Source organism: Barbus barbus (genome assembly GCF_936440315.1).
Source record: "Barbus barbus genome assembly, chromosome: 49".
In the NCBI taxonomy this organism is placed as follows: Eukaryota; Metazoa; Chordata; class Actinopteri; order Cypriniformes; family Cyprinidae; genus Barbus; species Barbus barbus.
The window spans coordinates 4,443,371-4,460,572 of NC_136727.1; the positions used below are offsets into that span (position 1 = coordinate 4,443,371).

Here is a 17,202-nt window from a genome sequence, read left to right on the forward strand (position 1 = left end):
ATTTTTTTTTAATATATAGGCCAATAATATCAGAATCAGACATTATTTTTGGGTCATGTGATTGGATTCTGTTTCTCTATGTGGTAAACAGTCTGTTGGTGTCACAGGATGTGGTTTGTAAGTGAGATATGAGGAAGCATTAAGTGAGAAAACAGATTATTCTTGAATCTGTTGTTCATTGTTTCGGACACATTTAAGAAAATATGATGTCAAATCCTGCTGTTTTCTCTCTATTTGTGTTTGTCACAAACTGTAAGTGATTTTTTTAATTTTCCTTTTTACTGAATTCAGATTAGAATTCACATGTATATAAAATTAAGCTTGACATTTTTATTTGTTTGGCTTGTTTAGATAAGATAAATGTGGCATATGATTAGTTCACTTCATGCCTGAATATTAATTTGCATTGAACATCTTTAGTTTTTCTGAAAAAAAAACTGTGTTTCAGGTGTGTTTGTTGCTGTGACAGATGAAGTGAAGTCAGTATCAGTGCTGGAGGGAGATTCTGTCGCTCTAAACACTGATGTTACTGAAGTACAGAGAGATGATATGATTCTGTGGACATTTGGACCTCAAAACACTCGAGTAGCTGAAATCATTAAAAGAGACCAAATAAACTTTATTTTTGTGAGTAATGATGGGAGTTTCAGAGACAAACTTAAGTTGAACAATCAAACTGGATCTCTGACCATCAGAAACATCAGATCTGAACACAGTGGACTTTATAAACTGACCATGATCATAAGTAAAAAAACCTCATTGAAGAGCTTCAGTGTTACTGTGTACGGTGAGTAAACTGTACTGTTACTGATGCTAGAACTGTTCATTACTTTTTAATTCTAGTTTGAACTCACAATGCTGTAAATGATATATGATGCCCAAAATACAACTGAAATTACCTACTAAATGTTAAAATAATATATGAAATATGCTCAAATGATCAATCATTGTTTTAGAGTAGATTTATAAGCATTCATTTCTTTCTCAGACTTGCATTTAAAATGTTGGTTTCTTTTTTATTAGCCGTGCAAGAAAACATCTGCGTCATTTTAATTTTATTATAGCTTGTTGATTGTAATACATACTTGGTCTTTCATGTTTTCCAGCTCCTTTTCCCCCTCCTGTCATCAGCAGTAGCTCTTCAAACTGTTCTTCATCATCAGGATCATCAGTGTCTAAATGTTCACTGCTATGTTCAGTGGTGAATGTGAGTGATGTGACTCTCTCCTGGTACAAAGGAAACAGTTTATTGTCCAGCATCAATGTGTCTGATCTCAGCATCAGTCTCTCTCTACCTCTGGAGGTGGAATATCAGGATAAAAACACCTACAGCTGTGTGCTCAACAATCCCATCAGCAACCAGACCACACATCTGGACATCAGTCAACTCTGTCACACATGTCCAGGTCAGTGATGTTACTTATCTGTTGCTCTTTGTAAGACTGAAGTGTCCTATTTATAGACTGACACTTAATATTATTTTGGCTGAATTTGGAACAGAAAGTTTTTCTCTCCATGTTCATTACAGAACAGGCCCAACAATCATATTTTATTCTGATGATAATATTCAGTGTGTGGCTGTTGGTGTTCATGTCTGCTGTTATGCTGATGTACTGTTGCTGCAGGAAATTGTGTCAATCACAACAAAAGGGCAAGTAACTGACAAAGCTTATTACTGAAGAATTTCTTAGCATTTTTGTCTTGTTTTCCATTCTAAATATGTAAACATACTTGAATCAAGACACAATTACCTGAGAAGCAAAATGACTTAAGATTTAAAGTTTTAAAGTCTTGTTTTATAAAAAAATGTTATGTCAAACATGATGTGTAGCTTTTGAGGATCTTGCAAAGTGCAAACACTTTTTCACACAGGGCCATGTGGGTTTGGATTTTGAAAAAACCCTTCATTTAAAAACTGCATGTTGTGTTTACTTGTGTTATCTTTGATTAATATTTAAATTTGTTTGATGATCTGAAACATTAAAGTGTGACAAACATGCAAAAAAATTAAAAATAAGGAAGGGGGCCAACACTTTTTCACACCACTGTATACCCATATATATATATATATACTCACGTGTCTATGTCTGTAGATCTGACAATCATAGAACAGCAAAACATGTCAGAATACACACAGATTATCTACTGCCTTCAGAAGGAAGATTTGCCAGGTCAGTAAACACTTTTATCTGATTGTGACTGATTTTTCTTTAAATATTACTTTATTAACTTTACAATTTCAGGGATAAATTAAGGTCTGTTAAGGTCTACTTCCTGTCAACACTGAATTTTATGTTTGTGATGTTGAATGTTTCTTTCATACAGATATGTGGACAGAACAGAGACAGCTGTTAACTATCGACACACAACGCAGTGAAACTCAGTTTATGATGAACTGAACATCTTGGAAAAATGTTTGTCCTGAAGAAGACCTCCTGTGTTTCTGATCATCACCAGAAGGCCTCATGTTTGAGCAGATGCATCATGATGATTCATTGTCTGCGGTGCTGATGGAGTCAAAGGAGATGAGCAGGTGTGCAGATGATTCATGGTTGTTTGACGGTGGGCTTCTGTAGATTACTGCAGTTGTTTTTATCTGATCTGAATCTACAGTTAAAGTGGAGAAAAGAACATCAAGATGAACATTAATCAGATGACATGTCCAAGAGCATCGTTTGGAAAATAATGACAATTTAGGCCGTTTTCAGTTTCACTAACCTGCTCAAAACTAGTTCAAATTAAAACATGATTTATCTAATGTATAATGAAGATTCTAAATATCTTTTTTTCATGTCTTCTCACCATTGAACCCTCATATGAAATGTTCCATTGAGTCATGTAACAGCTACTCTTTGTAGGACCTTGGTCTTTAATGTAGATGTAAGTTGAGTAGGACTGGAAAAACCCTCCCCTCACACATTCTCTTTGTGTTGATTGTCATGAGCGCAGACCAGATGGAGTTTGGTGTGTTTATAGGTTAATTAAACTAGTGCACGTGACCTCCAGGTGTGAACAGATCTCTTTCAGACCTGATTGTTTGCCCTGTGGGAACAAATACAAGAAGGATGTACAAGAAGGGGGGTGGTGATGGTGCAGTGGATAAGACACATGCCTTTGGTGTGAGAGACCCGGGTTCGAATCCACTGTGAGACACCAATGTGTCCCTGAGCAAGACACTTAACCCCCTAGTTGCTCCAGAGGCGTGCGACCTCTGACATATATAGCAATTGTAAGTCGCTTTGGATAAAAGCGTCAGCTAAATGACTAAATGTAAATGTAAATGTGGATGATTCAAGGCAGACAGAATGGGATAAACTATTACATTTCTTATAGAAGGATATTTAACAGAAATGATAGGCCAACACAAGCCCGTGGGAGGATAATACAGAAATGTATGGCTTTAGAGCATGGTTTCCTGTTGCAGAAAATGATGGAAAAGATCTGCAGGGGTGTCATCAAGCAGACAAAAGTGAGCCTGGAAAAAACGGTTGCTGAATTTCTGTAATGTATGCGCTCACTGATCACTGAAATGACATGCATTATTGTTAAATAACAAAATATTTTTGTCAAGATAACTGTTGTGATCATAAGTCATGATGTAAAGCCGCCAACCCCGCACGATTTTCGGGTGTTCCAGATGAAAGATTGGCACTGTGAAACAATTGTGGCGATTTCTGTGAACTAAACGGTCATGTCGTACAATAAGAGAGGTTCAAAGATGGCCGTTGTCACGGTCTTGTGACCAAAGATAGCCTGCGATCATTTTCTGACAGTGTCAGAAATTCAGCCTGATCATCACACAGTGTGTTTGCTGCTACGACCCACGTTTACTGACCAGCCAATAAAAATGTGACATGAAATGTATTGTTGATCAACACGACATGGTGCTAAAACTTAAAACTGCTTATCTCAAATTATTTTAACTTCCTCTTTCACAGCTTCCACTTTTTTCAGCAAACATAAAAAGTACAGCTGCCAAAACTGTGCTTCATCATGATCTTTTTGTTTACCACTAGCGCATGCTAATGACGTTTTATTCTTCTATAGCAGGGGTGCCTAACCCTGTTCCTGGAGATCTACCTTCCTGCAGAGTTCAGTTCCAACCCTAGTCAAACACACCTGTCTGTAATTATCAACTGCTCCTTCAGATCCTAATTATTTGGTTCATTTGTGTTTGATCAGGGTTGGAGCTGAACTCTGCAGGAAGGAACAGCTGTTCTATAGTAACTTGTGTATCCTATTCGAATCACTAGGTGTCATCACCGCACAGTCTTCATACATGTTGTACCCAAGTGTATTAGATCCATGTTGCAGAGTATGACTTGTAATGATCTTATCCACCTTATGGCTCGTTTCCACTGAGCGGTACAGTACGGTACGGTACGCAATTATGTCAGAAGTTGTGAATGGTACCACAATAGCGAACCATACCGTACCACTTTTTTTGGTACTGTTTCGTTGGGGTACCTAGAACAGTAAAGAGCACCAAAGGGTGGAGCTAAACTCACTGCAGAAGTGGATTGGTTTACTAGAATCGTCACTTGTGCGTGAGACAAGGGGATAAGCTTCTCCTTCACTGACTTTGTAACAAACGTTTGACTGTGAATTGTTTGCTTTTGTCTTTATTTCCTCTTATGTAAGTCTCTTATTCTTTGTACTTATACTTTTATAATGGCTATTATTGTTCATTAAATTTATTTCAACTCCTTTGAAATAAAAGAGGTAGAGTTGTGCTGAACAAAACAGCTCATTTTGCTGCTTGATACTGCTAATGTGTGCATCTTACCATATTATTTTAGTGTAGAGTGACCATCAGGTAAAATGGGCCATTTAAGGTTGAAGTGTCTTATCTCTTTAAAAGTTAACAGCCAATGACTGCAAATAATTTCAAACTGTTGCCATAACAGTACTTGACATTTAGCAAATTAATTTACTGGTCTGAGGTTGCTAACGGGGGAGGGGCAATGCTTCATTCTGAGACCACACCAGAAAAAGGCAAGGTGAGTGGCCTGACATATCCACTATTACTTCTCAATAATAAGGATGATAAATCAATAAAAAACAAATGCACATTTAGAAATAATGATTCATAACCCATGTCTTGATGGCCTCTTTTAGATAAAATACTGATTTTGTTAAATAATCCAGATTTTTATAAAGAAAAATTATTTTTAGTTACTGGCCCAATTTACCTGAATGTGTTAAGATAAAATGAGCCAATAATTTCAGTCAAAATGGGCCACCTTCTGAGTTGAGTTTAAGTAGAAATTCTGGTGGTTTTTCCTTTTAAAAAATTATTTATATTATTATATATTGTATTTTTCACGTTTTATTACAGACAGCATGAAAAACAGAAAGGAAAGATGAGGGTCAGAAAGGAACATAAAGGAGATAGAAAGGATGCCCGCCAGGGATGGGGCAAAAAATACAATCAATGGGTAGGAGAGACGATGAGAGGAGCATTGGCAGAATATAGGGAGACAGTTGAGAGAGGCCTAAAGGTAAATACACACTCACACACACACACACACACCAAATGTAAAGAGTGTCTTATTACGGAAGTTCTAAGCGGCCATGCATTATTATAATTTTTCTGTCTTGTTTTCTCGTGATCACAACTTAATTTTCTCGTAATCATGACATAACGAGTTGTTTTGTCGTTGTCACGATTAATTTTCTCGTGATCTCGACATAACGGAAGTTGTTTTGCTGTTATCACGACTTAATTTTCTCGTGATCTCGACATAACGAAAGTTGTTTTGTCGGTATCACGACTTAATTTTCTCGTGATCTCGACATAATGGAAGTTGTTTTATCGTTATCACGACTTAATTTTCTCGTGATCTCGACATAACGAAAGTTGTTTTGTCGGTATCACGACTTAATTTTCTCGTGATCTCGACATAATGGAAGTTGTTTTATCGTTATCACGACTTAATTTTCTCGTGATCTCGACATAACGAAAGTTGTTTTGTCGTTATCACGACTTAATTTTCTCGTGATCTCGACATAACGAAAGTTGTTTTGTCGTTATCACGACTTAATTTTCTCGTGATCTCAACATAACGAAAGTTGTTTTGCTGTTATCACGACTTAATTTTCTCGTGATCTCGACATAACGAAAGTTGTTTTGCTGTTATCACGACTTAATTTTCTCGTTTCTCGTCATTTTCATCTTAAAAAGTATATTGATCGCCAAGACACGTTTTTAGCATATTTCTTCATGTCGTCTTCATGAATGAAACGTGAAACTTTAATAATGGGAATTTTACCTCACAGAGTTAAGAAATAATAAATGCTTTAAAATTTTATAAGATTTAAAAAATGTGTTCATGGCTATGAAGGTAAGATATTGAGAATACCATTTAATTGTCCTTTAAGAGATTAGCCTAACTAACCTAAACAGTTATGATAGTGTTTATTTGTCAGCATTTAAATGTACAGTTATACTCACGTGGGTACTTTCCTGGGATTACCAGACTCTCCATATAAAATTATATGTTCTTTAATAACATGAAAGTGTATGTTAATTCCGCAATCATTATTTACGGTGTTGCAATTATTTAGTTTCTCAGTTTATGATAAGAATGAGTTTCTGTGAGAGTCTCTACCTATATATAGCACATATAAAATTAGCTTGACCGGAAGATTACGAGCTGCTTTATCTTTATCCGGAAGTTCTAAATAGCGCTCCGGCCATATGGTCAATAGCTAAAATCGTGCAGTGTGTAGAAGCGTGGTCTCTGTGGGCTTCCGTATGTTTCCATTTTGCGCCAATACGAACTTGAAAGCTACGTTTCCGTTATGTCATATTCACTGGTGTAAGTACGCTTAACCTCTCAACAATTTACAGTGCTCTTCGAACTGAACAAGTACACTTTCCAATATATCTGTACTGTAGTAGGAAATGCACGCGTGCCGTATTTCCGCTCAAAATAGCAGACTTAAAGGGATAGTTCACCCAAACATTCTCTCATAATTTACTCAACCGAATGAATTTCTTTGTTCTGCCGAACACAAAGGAAGATATTTTGAAGAAAGTTTGTAACCAGGCTGTTTTGGGGCACCATTGACTTCCATCGTAGGAAAATAATACTATGGAAGTCAGTGGTGCCCCAGAACTGCTCTGTTTCCTACATACTTCAGAATATCTTCCTTTGTGTTCAGCAGAACAAAGACATTCATACAGGCTTGGAACTACTTGAGGGTGAGTAAATGTTTACAGAATTTTCATTTTTTGGTGAACTATCCCTTTAAGTCCCTGCTGAAATAAAAACAGCTAAAACTAGCCTAAACTGCCATTTTAGCTGGTCATAGCTGGTCAGCAGGCTGATTTTAGAGTGGTTTTGACCCCATCCTTAGCTGGTCAGGCTCTGGTCAACCATCTAAACCAGCTACTTCCAACTTAAACCAGCTAAGAACAGCCAACCAGCTTAGGCTGGTTTTAGCTGGGGGGGTTCAGCAGAACAACAGACATGCTGTTTGACTCGCAGTCAAAAAGCTTTATTTATCTTCAAGAAATCGCTAACTATGACATCCAGCAACATGTGCATATGTGCATCTGATCACATTCTGCTGATTGATGACGTAGGTTAAGCATATCACAAACAAAAAGCCTGTCTTCCAAAAGTAGCCGTGTATTCTGAAGAATTACATGTGGTACACTATAAAGAGTGCAGAACTGTGCGCACTCTCGTTCTGCCATCAGCGTGTGCATGAGTTTGTTTATCAGACAGCGTTTAAATTATTTATGTAGGTTTATATAAAATGTTTATGTAACATTAAGTATCTCATTTTAATTCTATATCAATTTTATAGTGACATAATGGGATTCTGTCTCTCGTGACAGTGTGGTCAGGATGTGGTTTCTAAGCGAGAGATGGTAAAGAGATGTAGAAACTGAAATAGAGGGAGGGCGTTCATGAATTTTTCAGAGCTAATGTGGGGGAGATTTTCCTGTTTGTTTGACTAGAGCTTTATATAATGATTTCTTATATGATCTGTTATATTAAGATCAAATTAAGCCATTTCTTTGATGCAACGACTTCCAAAGTGTGAGCTGTTTTTATTCCAGTTGTTAAAGTCATAAAAGTATTTTAGAGAAGTAAAAAGAGGAACAATAACTGTCATTGAGATCCAGTTTGCAGGAAGTAATCAAGCCCTTTGACCATCTAGAGCATCTAGAGCATTACGGAGTCATCCGAGTGAAATAAAAGCTGCCTGGTATCAGATAGCTAATGCATTACGGGAAAGACAAGAGACAAAAAGAAAGACAGAGATGCTGTGAGATCTACATTATCATCATGTTAAAACACAAATAACATGTTTTAAGAATTGTTGTATATCTGGGCAGTGTAAAAAAAACACAATACTTGACTTGTAACTAGAGAGAGTTAAAATAATCAAGCGTCAACGGAAACACACAAACTAAAAGCTAAGCAGCTGATACAATGAGCCAACACCATACACTGCTATTATCTGAAGCTGATGTAAGCAGTCTGGAGATAAACAGTGGTTTATAATGTACTGTAAATAGTTTCCATGGATATGACATAACCTTCAAAAACAGCTAAATACTATTTTTTTTATGATTTATACCAGGCCAGCCAGTAACTGATGTTCTCTGACAGGAATAATGTTGTGGAAACAACATTAATCTCACCACTGGTACCCAGCATGGTTGAGGTCTTTGAAATAATGCTATGACTTAAATCAAAACCATTGAACAGTACTTTTTGTTCAACCAAACCAATGACGTTGTTTTCATGTTGCTAGCATGACTTAACTGTACTCAAGCTTGATTTGCTTGAGATTATTTTATTTTGTAATCAAATTTCTGACATTACATTACAGCTTTTTAACAGAAGATGCAAAAATGTTATTTCTCCAGGGCTGAATATTTCAGATGGAATTTGAGTATTCCCACAACCACTTCTTTGCGTCACCACATTTAAAAATTGTTCCCACACCGCTGATATGCATCTAAAGTTCCTTACCACCTGACAACTTGACAAACAGATGATTTCCATGATATATGAAAGATTTTGCGTTATGTTTTTTTTTCTGCAGCGGATTTTCAGAAGGCCTGTGAGTGGAATAAAGATGAGGGTCTTCATGCACTGTGACACACTGACATCTCTGAGTCAGAGCGAGATCTGCTGTGGTCTGGTTTATTTAGGCGATAAGTCTATGTGTGCACTGAACCAATGTGGTTTTGTTTTGTTTTTGGGTAAATGCACAGCCAGTATATGAGAACTTGTCTATTACGGGATGTGTGTGGTTAGCGTTTGTGCATTGGGGCAGTGGGCCGTTTCTGTTGTCAGACTCATGTTTGCCACTTGATTTGACCTCCACATAAGTAGATAACATTAGTAAATGTAGTTATTTATTTATTTAGAAATGTCCTTTTCTGTATTTCAACTTTGCTAATGGTTTGCACTAAACCTTGCATTATGAATATATATATATATATATATATATAGTATGCTTTATGAACAATTGCTTATGATGTTTGTCACTTGTTAGTCACTTTGGATGAAAGTATAAAAAATGTTACCCAACCGGAATGGTAACTGAAGATTTTTAGGTCAGTTGTATCAACATCTTCATGCTTCATGCAAAATGTATGTATGATAAATATTCATTACACGCTCAGATCTCCAAAGAAATATGGTATTATTAAACATAATTAGATGATGTGTCAGCAGCATAGACTGTTTGAAATATTTATTGTTGCAAATTGTTTACTGTACTGTATACAATAGTACTGTAAATTATACAATAAGCATGTTCTGTTTCCATATTTGCATAACGAATGATATTCACATATTACCATTAGATTTAATGAACACAGATTTAACACATTACTGCATTTGTATACGTTGCTCTACAGGAAATAGTGGCCAACCAGAACCCAAAGTGTCAAAACATCTCTAGAAAGTGTGAACTCAGGTAGTCATTGAGGCAAATAAATTAATTTCATTATATTTTCAGTTAATGTCTACGTTTTTTTTAAAGAATAAACAATTGCATCTAGGTAGTGTCTCAAGATGCCAGGCCCACCCCCCTAGGGGTGGAGTAGAAACCAAAGGAAGTCCTTAAATGTTGTTATGCATTCCAAACTCACAAATGCATTTATTTATTATTATGCGGTTTTCCTGTATTTGTACATTGGATGTGTGAAGAATGTTTTCACCAGTAAACTCTGAATTTAGATTATGATTATAGTGATTAAAGTATATGGTTATATAGTACCAAATTTTGCCATAAGTTAAATATATTAAGGTTCTGCAATATATAAATATATTGTGGAAACTTAAATTCCTGTTGAGCTGCTTTACAACGATTTGTATCGTAAAAAGCGCGATACAAATAAACTTGAATTGAATTGAATTGCATATAGTTAGTGATACAAAGCCTGAACATCAGATATTTTATCAGTCAACACATGTAATCAAAATCAGTATATGATGAAGTAGTTCTAAATTGCAAGTAACTTAACGAATTCACGAATAATTTAAATGATAAACTCTTTCTAAGCGCTGTACTGTAGCGTCACGTCCCCCCACTTCCTCAGTATGAGCTCAGCAGACGTGCTTCTGCTTATTATGCAGCTGTCGTTTTGAACGCACGTTTTCTTCGGCGCTATGAGGACTTTAATGATCGGAAATCGTTTGGACATCTTTTGAGTAATATGCATTCAAATGCTGCTTTCATCTGTTTATGGATTCTTATCACAAATGGTAAGCCGGATTGCATTTCATGCTGGGTGGTCAATGACTGGAAAAGCCCACACATATATAAATAGTACAATAGCCTATGTAAATAATCTTTTATATAGGCCTACGCGCGCGCGTGTATGTACCGTTACTATATTCAAGTTTCGATATTAATTAAAACCCCGCTATGTACCTTTTATCCTTGTTTGTTTATGACAAAGGTTTTTCCTTTGTTTGAATGTGTTTCAGGTGTGTTTGATGTTAAGACAGATGAAGTGAAGTCAGTATCAGTAACCGAGGGAGATTCTGTCGCTCTAAACACTGATGTTACTGAAGTACAGAGAGATGATATGATACTGTGGACGTTTGGACCTCAAAACACTCGAGTAGCTGAAATCATTAAAAGGGACCAAATAAACTTTATTTTTGTGAGTAATGATGGGAGTTTCAGAGACAAATTACAGCTGAACAATCAAACTGGATCTCTGACCATCAGAAACATCAGATCTGAACACAGTGGACTTTATAAACTGACTCTCATCATAAGTAGAAAAACCTCATTGAAGAGCTTCAGTGTTACTGTGTACGGTGAGTAAACTGTTCTGTCACTCACTAATGCTATAGGATTGTGCATTAATGTTTATTTCTAGTCTGAACTCAGTATGTTGTATAAAAGTTTCTAAATGTTAATTTAAATGGCAGAACCTATGAAATGACCAACCAAATGTTGAGATAATTCAGCTGCTTAAATTATCAATCAGTGTCTTGGAGTAGATACTGTACAAGCATTCATTTTGTTCTCAGCCTTGCATTAAAATATTGGTTTCTTTTTGATTAGCCTTGCAAGAAAACATCTGCATCATGTTATTGTTTGTTGTTGTTTATTGATAATACTGAGATAACACTTACTTTTACTTGTTCTTTCTACATTGTTTTCCAGCTCCTCTTCCCCCTCCTGTCATCAGCAGTAACTCTTCAAACTGTTCTTCATTATCTAAAAGATCATCCGTGTCCAGATGTGTGCTGCTGTGTTCAGTGTTGAATGTGAGTGATGTGACTCTCTCCTGGTACAAAGGAAACAGTTTATTGTCCAGCATCAATGTGTCTGATCCCAGCATCAGTCTCTCTCTGGAGGTGGACTATCAGGATAAAAACACCTATAGTTGTGTGTTGAACAATCCCATCAGCAACCAGACTCAACATCTGGACATCAGTCAACTCTGTCACTCTTGTGCAGGTGCGTCAGCAGTGATTAATCTCCTCACCTGTATTGATATAAATATGGTGCAGGTTGGTCTTTATGAGATGTGAGTATGTTCTTGAACTGTGACTTTTGTTTGGCCATTAGGGCTTACATTGAACACCTGGTGTTAAAACTATATGAGCAAAGGCAGGTCAGCATCATGCTATGCTAAACAGTATTAAGAATTTCTTAAGTTGTGATTTTTAACTTTAAACACTATCGGACAAATTTGTCTCCCAGGTCTGCTTTATACTAAGTATTGTTTTCTCTTTGTTTGTTACAGAACATAGTCACCGCTCCTATTACAGACCAGTGATAGTTGGTATATTGTTGGTGGCCATAATTGCAGTTTTGGGAGGGATTTTATTTTGGTACATCAGGAACCATAAACAAGCACCACAAAGTGGCAAGTATTACTGCAACTGCATATTATTTTATCTTTGTGTTGGAAAAGTGTTTATCATGTGACCACCATTTCATGTATAATGTTTATAGTTAAACTGTGGTTATTATTAAAACAGTTGATACTGAAGACATACATTATGCTACAACAACATTCATTGCACATCCTTTACAGCATACGGTAAGATGCAGTTTTGCTGTGTGCATTGTGTCTCGCTGCCTGCCTAGAAAACTCAGCACCAGTGAACTGATGGATCATTAATGCTTAAAGAAAAAATAAATCTCAGTATCTGTCAGTGCTTGCTTCTTTCCTACTGTAACCTAAGCAGAAAATCTGATTTATTTGAAGCTGAATTATAGATGAATTTGGTTTTAAAGATTATGTATTTAATGACGTTATGTTTCACATGCACCAAGCATCAGGCACTTGGGTGACAGCCCTTTGTAATTAACAGGGATTTAAGATACACCCATTACTAACAGGTGCGCAAATCTTTACAAATATGTCTTGACAGAAATGGATTAGTATGACAAATAAATTCAGTTAAATTTAGTCGCAACAGACTGAAAAGGCTCCAGTTTGTCAGTTGACAGTAAACCAACCTGTTCTACCAGTGATTTACAAAGAAAGGTGAATTTGTATCTTTTATCATGTTTAAATCGTGAGGTTGACTGTAGGTTACTGTGTAGTGATGTTACATCAAACACCTGCTGTTTGAACTTGCCAAACAATACACAAAATGACAATTTGTCAATAACTTCTTCAATAACTTTGTTTATAATCACTATTCTCTCAAATAAATATAGTAGATCAAGCTTCATATTGATATTATGCATATCTTATAGTGGCACTGTTTTACTCCATTTGAATGGACATCAAGAGGGAAACTTTCTTGCCGTTGTCATGTTGCTGCTTTATGTACTTGTGCTTTGTGAAATGTTTGTTTGTAGTGTGCATATATTTGCATGACCATTCATGCATGTGTGTGAAGATCATGGCATATATGTTGCAGATTGACTAGTAGACTAGTAGATTGAAGATGTTTAATTTCAATTCTGAATTCTTTATGGGAAATACCATTGATAGGTATAATGTCCCTTTCAGAACTTCCTCTCTGTGTTAAAATACCTTTTATTGAAATTAAGCTGTGAAGTTCTGCAATTATGTCCCACAAAAGAAGGCATGAAAGTCTATTCACAGACGCTGTAACCAATAGTGGCACTGATAAGAGTTGAAGCTTGATTGGTTTTCTAAAGAGGTTACTGCCTTTTTTGAAATTTTTTGAAATCTTGGAATTCTAGGCAAAACAGCCGTTTGAGAGCTGAGCATCTTAATTTCAACTTTACTAATCAGTTTATTAATGTGATTCATTTTCTATTTAGTTTTTCTCAAAAAGATTTAGTTTCTTCAGTTTTATAATTGTGGCATCAACACTGTTCCTGATTTTACCTTATTATTTTCTTACAGACGCCTGCTGAAGATAACACCGTGTACTCAAGTGTTGCAACACCCAAGGAGCAAAATTTGCAATATTTGTAATGTTTTGAATTTTAAAAAAGTCTCACCGCAGCATAGAGCACCGTTTCTCAACTGAAACTGGTGGTTTGTGGACCCAATATTTGGAAATATATTCGAGCGATGCAATGTTGTGAATATTAAATTGCAACTAACCTAACCATAATCATGTAAAACTGAAAAGTAAGAAAAAATACATAAGACAAGTGATTTGGTCATATTCAGTCTATTTCATGTTAATAATTGATTTGCAGATCATTGTAATAATCCATTTCAGCATTTTATCCTATTTTAGTATTACTATAATTAGTATTAATAATATTATTATCCATTTTGGTCACATCTGGGTCCTGACATGAAACCAGTTGAAAACCACTGAGGTGGAATGCAAATGTATTATTTTTTAGTTATTTTTTTCCACACTACCATTTCATTGTGTTATTTATTAAACATCAAAGAATTGGATTCAGTAACAGCTTCATAATGCAAAAGAACTGCCTACACAACTGAGTTAACTTGTTTAGACTTGATCACTTGAGCTCATGCTACAGCTGCCTTAAAGTTTCAGTGTTTGTGTATTTTATATTTCAGCATTATTTCATGAACATTGTACTGAAATGCAATGAAATAAACGTTTGCTTTGCTTTATGCATGTTTAAGCAGTTAAGTGTTTTTTTTATATATATATTTAATCACTTTTCAGACTGTTTTCTGAAACCTAACAAACCAAGCAAATAGTCCTTGAAAGCTTTTAGAATAACAAACCTCAAGTTACACAAAAATAATACATGGAATTCTTATATCTAGTTAACTCATTGGTTGTTTTAATCTTTTGCTCCAGCAGTTAGTGTTTTCCTGCTTTTCAGGACATGTTTCCACACGTTTGGCTTTTGGCGGGGACTTTAGGTATGAACGTGGAGATAGGTATCACTGCAGTCAGTTCCGAGTGGGTGGAGCAGCCCCAAATGGGTGGGATTATAGACCCAAATGGGTTGTACTGAAGGTAACCCCACCTGTAAATTTGACCCCACTAACTTGAGGGTCTCCGACCACATATGTCAAAAGCCCCTTCCACTTGGAAGATACCCAGGCTACAGCAACATACTTGGCATTCTCTGTCAGGCACATGTTTTCATGCTGGAGAACTGTACAGAATATTATTATGTTTTACATATTGCTTGCGTTTTTGGGCTGGTCTAGTATCTTACGAAGTACATTATGATTCTGCTGTCAAAGGCGGAGTAAAAACAATTTCGAGATGCATTGCAAAACATTGTGGCCACAACACAAAGGAGTAAAATACCAGTAACAGTCAAAGCAAAACCAATCCATCATTCAGAACTCTAAACACTGTGTGCAAATATTAATGGCACAGAGGAAGCTTATCGAAATTCTGAATAAATAGGACCGTTTGCTTTGAAGTGCTCAAATCACCGTGCTCTGCCGACACCTGCTGGTCAGAATTATGTAAATATCACGAGAGCACAGCCATAGTATGTAGCTATGTAACAATGACACGTTATAAAAACCAAAAAGAGATGAGTTCATGAAATTGCAATCTAAACTGCAAATCATTAAATGCTATTAAGTATGTAGTGTATGCAATGTGTATGTTCTTATTTTGTAGTGCTTGTTTTGAGTGTTTTAGGCCAATCAGTGACAATGTTAAGCTACTTTTCTTTCATTATACATAAATGTGCTTCTCATGACTAAATCACACGTTACGTGTTTCCAATATCAAACTTAATTTACACTTACGCACCTCGTTGGAAGTTCAGTAAAACACCATACTCATTAAAAAAAAATAAATAAATCATAAAAGACAGATAAACAGCAGAGTACCCAATGAAAAAAGGCCTGCTTGTCTTTATTCCAGATGCTCTCTTTCTGCTGATATGAGCACATAACATTTTTTAAATTTAGAGTTTCTTTCATAAAAGAGTAAATTAAATAAGATACACGTGCTTTATATGAAATAAAAATTTGAGATGGACAAAATACAAAAATCATAAGGAAGCATACTGATTTGAATAATATTATATCAGTATATAATACAACTTTTTATATATTGTTCATTTGGGAACAACCCATGGAAATGGAGGGCACTGATATGGTTTCTCTCCAGTGTGGGTCCTCTCATGTGATTTCAGATATTCTGATCGTTTGAATCTCTCGTCACAGTGTGAACACTGATAAGGTTTTTTCTCTGGAGTGAGTTCTCTGGTGCAGTTTAAGTTCAGCATCTCTAACAAAAGTCTTTCCACACTCAAAGCATAAATGATCCTTCACACCGCTGTGTCTTTTCTGGTGTAATTTTAAACTACTTATTTGACCAAAACTAAAGATGGGTTGAAAATAAAGATGCCTTTAAGCAGCTCTTAATAGTGTATTTAAGTGTTTGAAGTAAAAACAGACTTTAGATACATGCTGAAAGTATAACACTGTTCTATATTATTATTACTCGCATTTTGATATGAATCAAACATTTTGAAATGAGTGAGTAATGAATGTAACTCTTACAGCAAAACAAATTCAAATGACACTCATCTTTACTGTAGTTTTTCCACTTTCTTGCAACAGCATTTTATTAACCACAAGTAATTTACATACAGAAGCATAATATCAATAATCACATTAAACATATCAATTTCAATCTAAAAATATTTCGACAATAAAACCTTAGAGAAAACGACAAAGCACTAATTTAATGTTTCTGGTGTCAAACGTCCTTCACATTCATTTATGTAGCTTACCTCCGATTTAAAAACGGTCCGCATAGCTCTTTAAAGGTTTAAATTAAATTTTTATTCAATTAAATTAAATTTAGCAGTTTATATACTACAAATTTGACTTTCAAAGGTAAATGGCAAAAGATAAAATTTTAAAATAAAATCTCTGCTGCACTGTTTGAGATCAACTCCCATGAATTTCCCTCACAGATTTGACTTTTGATCAAGTGACATTCAGTAACAATAACATTAACACGAACATACAAACACACAAGATTGCTCATGGGTTTATGAATTAATTATGTTCTTCACATCGTTGGCTTCACGCTAAATATGTGTTTCAGCCGGCAGACGGACAAACGACGCTTACCCGATCAAAACAAAACAGAAACGACCCCTTCAGAAAAAAAGCAGCTTCTTCTTCTTTTGGGCTTTTATTGGAAACATATTGGTGCATTACCGCCACAGACTGGTAAGGAGTGTGCATTCAGAATAACTTATTTTCCCTTCCCCCTATATATATTCTCAGTTAATTTAGTTATTTTAGATACTGAAATATAAATCTCCATCAGGTATTTTGTAGAATAGCTGCAT

General features: G+C 35.7%; 2 protein-coding genes across 5 annotated transcripts; both read left to right on the top strand.

The window, feature by feature from the left end:
* The first annotated feature begins 105 nt into the window (after positions 1–105).
* Positions 106–3,896, top strand: LOC306867860 (uncharacterized protein). The gene is made up of 6 exons (XM_079413783.1): positions 106–252; positions 449–787; positions 1,107–1,406; positions 1,529–1,651; positions 2,094–2,171; positions 2,326–3,896. Exons 1-6 carry the CDS (start codon positions 204–206, stop codon positions 2,397–2,399), a joined length of 963 nt encoding a protein of 320 aa, XP_079269909.1. The 5' UTR covers positions 106–203; the 3' UTR covers positions 2,400–3,896.
* Positions 3,897–10,062: 6,166 nt separating this feature from the next.
* Positions 10,063–14,540, top strand: LOC306867861 (SLAM family member 5-like). Of its 4 annotated transcripts, none has more exons than XM_079413785.1 (6): positions 10,586–10,742; positions 10,968–11,306; positions 11,659–11,955; positions 12,245–12,364; positions 12,483–12,544; positions 13,832–14,540. In XM_079413785.1, the coding sequence occupies exons 1-6, from the start codon at positions 10,694–10,696 to the stop codon at positions 13,901–13,903; spliced, it is 939 nt and encodes a 312-aa protein (XP_079269911.1). In that variant the 5' UTR covers positions 10,586–10,693; the 3' UTR covers positions 13,904–14,540. The 4 variants fall into 4 exon arrangements, with proteins under 4 accessions (XP_079269913.1, XP_079269912.1, XP_079269911.1 ...); XM_079413784.1 differs by having other exon boundaries at positions 10,591–10,742; positions 12,245–12,367; positions 13,832–14,530; XM_079413787.1 differs by lacking the exon at positions 12,483–12,544 and having other exon boundaries at positions 10,063–10,742; positions 13,832–14,539.
* Positions 14,541–17,202: the final 2,662 nt, after the last annotated feature.